This window comes from Triticum aestivum, chromosome 2B (genome assembly GCF_018294505.1).
Source record: "Triticum aestivum cultivar Chinese Spring chromosome 2B, IWGSC CS RefSeq v2.1, whole genome shotgun sequence".
NCBI classification, from domain to species: Eukaryota; Viridiplantae; Streptophyta; class Magnoliopsida; order Poales; family Poaceae; genus Triticum; species Triticum aestivum.
The window spans coordinates 611,177,610-611,185,483 of record NC_057798.1 but is presented as its reverse complement, the minus strand read 5'-3'; the positions used below and the strand labels follow the sequence as shown (position 1 = coordinate 611,185,483).

Genomic DNA, 7,874 nt, shown 5'->3' with positions numbered 1-7,874 from the left:
ACCACATGTCAAGGATTCGGTTAATCCCGTATGTAGTTCCCTTTGTCCGTCGATATGTTACTTGCCCGAGATTCGATCGTCGATATCTCATACCTAGTTCAATCTCGTTACCGGCAAGTCTCTTTACTCGTTCTGTAATACAAGATTCCATGACTAACTCCTTAGTCACATTCCTTGCAAGCTTCTTGTGATATTGTATTACCGAGAGGTCCTAGAGATACCTCTCCATCAAATGGAGTGACAAATCCCAGTCTCGATCCATGCCAACCCAACAAACATCATTGGATATACCTGTAGGGCGCCTTTATGATCACCCAGTTATGAAGTGACGTTTGATAGCACACAAGGTATTCTTTCGGTATCCGGGAGTTGCATGATCTCATGGTCGAAGAACAGAAACTTACATGAAGAAAACTATAGCAAATAACTTAAACGATCTGATGCTAAGCTTACGGTTGGGTCTAGTCCATCACATCATTCTCCTAATGATGTGATCCCGTTATCAAATGACAATTCATGTCTATGGTTAGGAAATCTTAACCATCTTTGATCAACAAGCTAGTCTAGTAGAGGCATAATAGGGACACAGTGTATTTTATGTATTCACACATGTATTTAAGTTTTCGATCAATACAATTCTAGCATGAATAATAAATTTTTATTATGAACGGGAAATATGATAATAGCCATTTTATTATTGCCTCTAAGGCATATTTCCAACAGCATGGTCATCTTTATTTATTTGTTTTTCATGAACTATGGACAAGATGCATGATCATCTTTATTTCGTTTGTTTTTATGAACTATGGCCGAGATGCATGAACTACGTGCAGGGTTCATGTGATTCTTTTGGTGCAATGTTGTATTGCAAGTGTCGCTTTTCTCTTGGGGTAGAGTGTCACTTTACTCTTGAGGAGTCGTCCTAACCCTCTCCCTATCAGCTACGGCAGACACGATCGCGGCGGTGCTTTGGGTCGTGACTATTTGGATGCGTCGTCGTTGAGTGTGAGTGTATATCTGTTGCGACAACATGTCCCCTGTGCTTCTTCTTGGTGGTTTGATGGAGGTGTTCGTTAATGCACTCCTATGCGTTTTTGCGCTCTCGACATGTTTTGTCGTGTTTTCTTAGTTTGATCAGCTTTTGAGTTTTCTCTTAATATATCTTGTATCATGTGACCTTGTGGTTGTCTTGAGACGGGTCGCTTTCACTAGACAAGATGCTAGCATGCATGCTAACTTTGACATCACACGAGACCATATGGTCCCATTACCAATATGACCAAACTTTTCTGGTTCATGGTCTTTTATTTCGTCTACACACACACACACAGCTGTTTTCGGTGCTGAAACAACTGGGTCTTCTATTAGATACTCCCTTCATCTTTTTTAGTCTGCATACAAGATTTGGTCAAAGTCAAACTTTGTAAAGTTTGACCAACTTTATAGAAAAAAATATCAACATCTAAAACACTAAAGCTATATGGTATGAAAATTAATTTCATGATGCATCTAACAATATTGATTTCATATTGTGAATCTCAATATATATTTTTATAAATTTAGTTAAAGTTAACAAGGTTTGACTTTGACCAAAATCTTATATGCAGACTAAAAAGAACAGAGGGAGTAGTTGAAAAAGGAGACAATACACAGACCCCTTTTCTCACTAACTCTTATCAGCTAATTAACTAAAATGTCTTTGCAAGCACCAGCTATGGTGAATTAGTATTTAATTCATGCTGACAACGCGACTCGTGGCAGACGCGAGTCATCAGGTAAGACACACACAAAAAATCTATTCGTTGTTGTTTATAACTTTATATAGACTACCGGTGCTTAGCCTTGCTGTATGCAACATCTGAAAAGCATATGGAAAAAGCATACCGAAAAATTCTGGTAACTTCGATTAGGAAGATGCATGCATGATGTATATGCTCACTTGCTTCTTTGGTAGGAGCATTTGGAGTATCAATGAACAGCGTGTCAGTCACTCCAAAATAAGTTGGTGCGCATATCATGAAAGCCACAGTGTCGTATTAATATTGGTGAGTTCATCATTTGTTCTCCCATGACCCTGGTGCTGGCTGTTGCGGGGTGCGTGTGAACCTTTTTTTTTCTTCTTTTGTAGAGAGTGTGCGTGTGAACTTTACAACACACCGGGTAAAATATTCGGTGACCTGGTGGAAATTCGCACGGGCACGCAGTTGCGGGGTACGCACCTGTCTAACTGTATCCGGCTGCACGATTTCGTGATCCATACGCATAAGAGGACATCAAATTTTAAGTTTTAGTTTTTGAAACATGAAAACTTGTTCTTTCGTTCGTATCAAGTTTCAGCATAAGGTGAAGTTCTAAAAACTCGTCAAAACGTATTCAAAAGTGGTCTTATTTCAAAGACTGCATCGCAAGGAACGTGAATATGCAAACAAAATTTAATTTGAACTTTGGTTCAAAAGATATAAAAGATGCAAAATCAAAAGCCAAACGAAAAATGTGGTTGGTGCCCCTGCACTTGCGTGCCACAAATCTGCTCGCGGTGACTTGGGCCAAGTAGTGGAAAGGGTTTGCCTTGTTACTGTGCTTCACTGTGTATCTGTGCTAAGCCATGCCATATAGGAAATTTTTTATATATAATAGAACAGCTAAGTAAGAAATATATGATTTTGGTGCCCAGGCACAAAGCCCTCTCGTTTCTATTCTATATGTACGTATCCACTCATCCTCACATATTTTTTTCTCCCTTGTTGGCCCTTAAGTGTCCACATAAGACCTTATAATTAAATAAATGAAGAAACAAATAAGCACATATGCACTGGAAAGTTTAGATTTGTATGCTACCAATAAGTACCAATGCTTAATAATAAACAATTTATTTCTCGATGCACCTTTGTATTCTTCTAGGCACCTCTACAGGAACCACCGGTGCTTAGAAAAATAAACCAATTTTTGAGTAAACACTAAGGACATTTATATTACAAGGTTACAAGGACAGTGTTTTGGTGCACAGGAGCCTCTGCTCCGTGGTTGAACGGTATAAAATCGAAACAAATTGCAATGGAAAATCAAGATGCACAAGTTTTCTATGTGTGCAAATTTTTGATGCGATATGACATCAGTAGAGCTGTGGAAAAAAACAGAATTTTGATAAAGGTTCAATTTTTATTTTATTTTGGAGCAGTGATTTTTTTTCTGCCCTGAGCTCCCCAATTGTCATATTGCCATGATATTTTGCATGCACATAGAAAACTTGTTCATTTTATGTACAAAACTTTTAAAAAAATTGCTATTTTATTTGAATTTACAGTTCACACTGGAGCAGATGAGCTTGGGATCAGTTATGGATTTTCAAGTGCATACAACGATGTGGAGATTTTTGCTCAATTACTGGCATCTCCGCTATAGAAATAAACAGAGATATTTAGAAGAAAAATAATCCATAACGATGTGTAGAGTTCCTTAAGTACATTGTAATCACTCTGTATTGTAGATGTCCTAAACACTTACTGAATCACTGCAGGTAGATTTTTATTGGGAGGGGACTTATTATGCACGTACTAAATGACCTGGGCCAAGTGTTCACGTTTTTTTTATTCGCCACTGATCTAACTCGGTCACTCTGTCACCGCTGGATCAATCGGGATTGAAATGACACATGCTGCGAGCAGGAATAATCAGATAAAGAATGATATGTCAGATCACGCGAACGCCATCGTGGAACCAGTTTAATCTGCCCGGCTCCACTCATCTGGCTGGGATCAATTCCGACCTGCATCCGGATCCGATTAATCATGTTCAATGTGCTTCCTCGTCCGAGTCTGGATTGATCACTTTGGTTTCGGTTTCTGAAGCTTCAGGTTTCGCGTCCGCTGATCTGAAGCCGGCAAGGCTGGCGAGCGTGTCGACCGCGTCCACGACGCCCTCCACCCTCGTGGACACCTCTATCAGCAGCGAAGTGACCGTGAAGAGCTGCACGGCGTCGATCACCGTCGCAGGCGACTCCTCCGCCAGCTTGGACGGGAGCTCCCTCAGGTCGCTCTGGAGCTCCTGCACGGCGGTGTTCATGTCGGCCACGGCGAACTCCAGGCTCCACGACGTAGTCATTGCGCCGACGGAGCTCGCGGCCTCCCCGAGCACCCGCGCGCACCGCGCCGCCACCGTCGTGCAACCGTCGGCGAGGTACCGCTTGACGTGCTCGGGCGCCTGGATCTCTGAGCGGACGCACCCGCTCAGGGCCTCCACGCAGTAGGCGCAGTGCCGCATGGCGGCGCCGACGTTCTTGTACTGCTCGTACGGGTGGCGGAAGCCGAACCTGCCGTGCGCGGGCTCCCACCGCGCCAGGTTGGCCTGCGCGTCCTCGGACGCCTTGGAGTTGAGCACGCACTTGTACCCGTCCGCCCCGGCGGACGGCGGCTGCTGCTTGCCGTCCGCCTGCTCCACGAAGTAGTCCCCCACGCAGGCCTCCACGGCGCCGGCGAGCTTATCCATGTTGCGCACGGTGAGGCGGTGCAGCTCCTGCCCCGCCCACACGGGGCAGATGAGCACGCAGACGGAGAGGCACATGAAGACGCCGATGCCGATGGTGCACACCCGCTGCTGCGCCATCGCCAGGAGCGCCTCCACGCGGTACCCCGACACGGCCACCAGGCTGTACGTCAGGATGAAGATGGTCACGCCGTAGTCGAATCGCGCCTTCACCGTGGGTATGAACCGCGAGAACGTCGCCATGGAAGCTGCACGCACGGAACGCGTAGCAAAGACCGTTAGCTAGGGCGCACACGATACGCAATTCATGTACAGGCACGCGTGTATACTTACCGAGCAGGAAAACCGATCCACTGCGGATGAACGGCTCGAGCTCGTGGCCGGCGTTGGCCGCGATCCAGTGGACGCCGAGCGCGATCGCGCCGGCGCTGACCGTCGCGGCGACTCGGTTGAACCCCTTATACACACAGCCACCTGCACGTGCATGCATGAGAGGTCGGCATCAGAAAGCCAATCGAAGTACGTACGTTGACTGCAACATACATTCTTCTGCTGGATGTAACGTGCGAGGGTGTATAAGTACGACGACTTACCAACGGTGTACTCGAAGATCACGACGACCGTCATGATGGCCCACATGGCGGCGCCGCCAACGCCGTCGTACAGGGGCCTGGTGTAGTAGAACACCGAGACCAGCGCGAGCGCGAGACCCACCTTGAGGCCGTGCACCGCCCGCCGGGGATCGTCGGCGCCGATCTTCCATATCCGCTTGGCGAAGCCGGACACCTTCTCCCCGAGCACGACCACGCAGGAAACCACCCACGCCCACGCCCGCGCGGCCCGGCAGACCTCGTGCTCCACCGTCACCGACGCGCCCTCCGGCACCGTCACCCGCCATTCCGGGACGCCGCCATTCTTTCCATCCCTCGTCGCCGCGGCCATCTCCATGTCTCACTGCACCGCGATCTCTGACTGTGAAGGTGATTGGCCGGCGTGCGGGTAGTTGACCTCTGTTCGTAGGAAGGAGCTAGCTGAAGGGTGAGGAGACCAACTTCCGGGAGAGGCCGGGATACGAGAAAGGAAAGTAATAGCTAGCTGGTGGCCCTTGCTCCTGTCTTGGAATGTATGTCACCTATATATAGAGAGTGGAGAGGGCGAAAATGGACGAGTGGACATGATGCCACGCGGAAAGGGAGGAAATTAGCTTCGTCCACCCCCACGCTGATTCGTGTACTTATTATACAACCAGCTTGTATAATGATATCTTGGTACATACTAAGACCTTGTTCAGAATCTCTCCACTCCGCTTTCTCACTCCGCGGAGCTGTAAAGCTCGGTTTTAACAGCTCCGTGAAAATTAGTTGCAGCCTGGTCCGTTTCGGGAGCGCAGCGTATAGTCTTTGTATTAGGGCAGCTACAAGTCCCACGCGCCAGTTGCATACAACAGCCCGACTGGCAATTAATCACTCATCCGTAAATGCCTCCCAGCAGTCAAGGCACCCAGGAATGGTTAATAGCTTCATTTATCTTGTGTTCAGTACTCCCTTCGTTTTTGTTTACTCTGCATATTAGAGTTGACTGAAGTTAAATTTTATAAAGTTTAACCAAGTTTATAAAAAATAATATAAACATTTATCATAACAAACCTATATGATGTGAAAGTACATTCAATAATAAATCTAATTGTATTGATTTGTTATTGCTTAAGTTAATATAGATTTTTTATAAACTTGGTCAAAGTTTGTAAAGCTGGACTTTTATCAAAGCTAATATACGGACTAAATAAAAATGAAGGGAGTACTACATGCTCAACATGTATTCAATTTGGTAAGTGGGGTATTTTAATTTCGTCGCATGTTTTGAACTACTGATTTACGACCGAACTCCTTAAATCTGTCATTTTCTTATTGAAACCCCCGTAAAAAAAATTCATTCTTCATAGTTAACTCGAATCATGAAAAAGGAACTTAAATTTTAAAACGCAATACTAATAAAAAAATAGTACATATTTTCTTTTTGGGAGAAAACTTCCGATCTATTCATCAACTATCAAGGTAGTACAAAGAACACTGAAATTAAAATTTACATCCAGGCCCGTAGACCACCTAGCAACGACAACAAGCACTGGAGCGAACCGAAGCCGCGCCACCGTCATCGCCCCTCCCTCGTCGGAGCCGGGCAAACATTATTGTAGTAGACAGTCGGAAGTCGTTGTGCTAAGGCCCCATAGGACCAACGCACCAGAACAACAACCGTCGTCGATGAAGATAAGTATAGACCGAAAAGATCCAACTTGCAGACACACAAACGTAGCCGAACGAAGACAGGATCCAGTCGGATCCACCGAAGACAAACGCCGATCGGATCCCACGAGATCCGTCGAAGACAAACCTCCACATGCCTTCCGACGATGCTTGAAACATCATCGGGACGGGGGCTAGGCGGGGAGGACTTTATTCCATCTTCAAGAAGCCGCCGCCGTCTTGTCTTCTTAAGCATGACATAAACCCTAACAAAACTCAAAAAAATATTTAAAAACGAAGCCCTCCCGCCGGCAAAGGTCGGGATCCACCGTGCCTCCATGGTCCAAGGACCATAGAAGATGAGGCGGACAGGCGGCGCCGGCAAGAGGCAAGGAAACCCTAGATGGGAGTTTCGCACGTAGGCGGGAGCGAAGGATTAATAAGTACAACTAGTACACAAATTAATAGAAGACCAGGCAAAATTCTACATAAAAATTTAACGTTCTACTATATTATTTTGGTATTCATTAATTCATCATATTAAGTGCTAATCTCACAGCACCGATGAACAATCCAAGTTTATCCTCCCGTAGCACCATATCCCAAAAATCCGCGTGAAGAGGGGTCCAGAATGATGTTAGGCCACGCTCGTGTGAGGGTGGACATCAAGGCTGACCGAACCGGGCGCACAAGTGCTGTACCTTCCATGCAAACGTATGCTTGCTTTGTGAAAGAAAACTGCGCACCATTATTTTTTTTCGACGGGGAAAGCTGGAGCTCTGTTGCATGCCTGCACATGCACTATGGAAGAAAATAATACAGTTACAAATTAGTACTCCACGGTAGACATCAGCAGGCAGCAAAGAATGAAGTTTTTTTTTTTTTTTTTTTTTTTTTTTGCGGGTAAGCAAAGAATGAAGCTACTACTGAAAACAGGCTACATACAGATGGACAGGGTGCCCGAACGGCCTCCTATGCAACGTAAATACTGTACGTATATACACGCCTCGTGCTAAATTCGAATACGCGTGTGCTACGCTTCCTCCGTACGTATGTGAAACCTGCGACGAGGATGTCATGCATGCAAGCATGCGGTCCACAGCGGCCGGCCGGCCCACTGGCGGTCTCCGTCCCGCCGTGCTTTGAACG

At 46.0% G+C, this 7,874-nt stretch overlaps 1 protein-coding gene across 1 annotated transcript; it reads right to left on the bottom strand.

Moving 5' to 3' along the window:
* Positions 1 to 3,461: 3,461 nt before the first annotated feature.
* Positions 3,462 to 5,572, bottom strand: LOC123041770 (aluminum-activated malate transporter 10-like). Its single transcript, XM_044464332.1, has 3 exons — positions 5,076 to 5,572; positions 4,816 to 4,956; positions 3,462 to 4,730 (listed from the first exon to the last, which is right to left on the bottom strand). Exons 1-3 carry the CDS (start codon positions 5,428 to 5,430, stop codon positions 3,793 to 3,795), a joined length of 1,434 nt encoding a protein of 477 aa, XP_044320267.1. The 5' UTR covers positions 5,431 to 5,572; the 3' UTR covers positions 3,462 to 3,792.
* Between the last annotated feature and the right edge of the window lie 2,302 nt (positions 5,573 to 7,874).

What these genes read in the sequence shown, in the direction of transcription:
- LOC123041770 (XM_044464332.1), bottom strand. Translation starts at nt 5,430, where the DNA reads ATGGAGATGGCCGCGGCGACGAGGGATGGAAAGAATGGCGGCGTCCCG. An exon ending in GATCTTCGAGTACACCGTTG is followed by an intron (nt 4,957 to 5,075) that starts GTAAGTCGTCGT and finishes ATGCACGTGCAG; the next exon opens with GTGGCTGTGTGTATAAGGGG. An exon ending in TGGATCGGTTTTCCTGCTCG is followed by an intron (nt 4,731 to 4,815) that starts GTAAGTATACAC and finishes CCGTGCGTGCAG; the next exon opens with CTTCCATGGCGACGTTCTCG.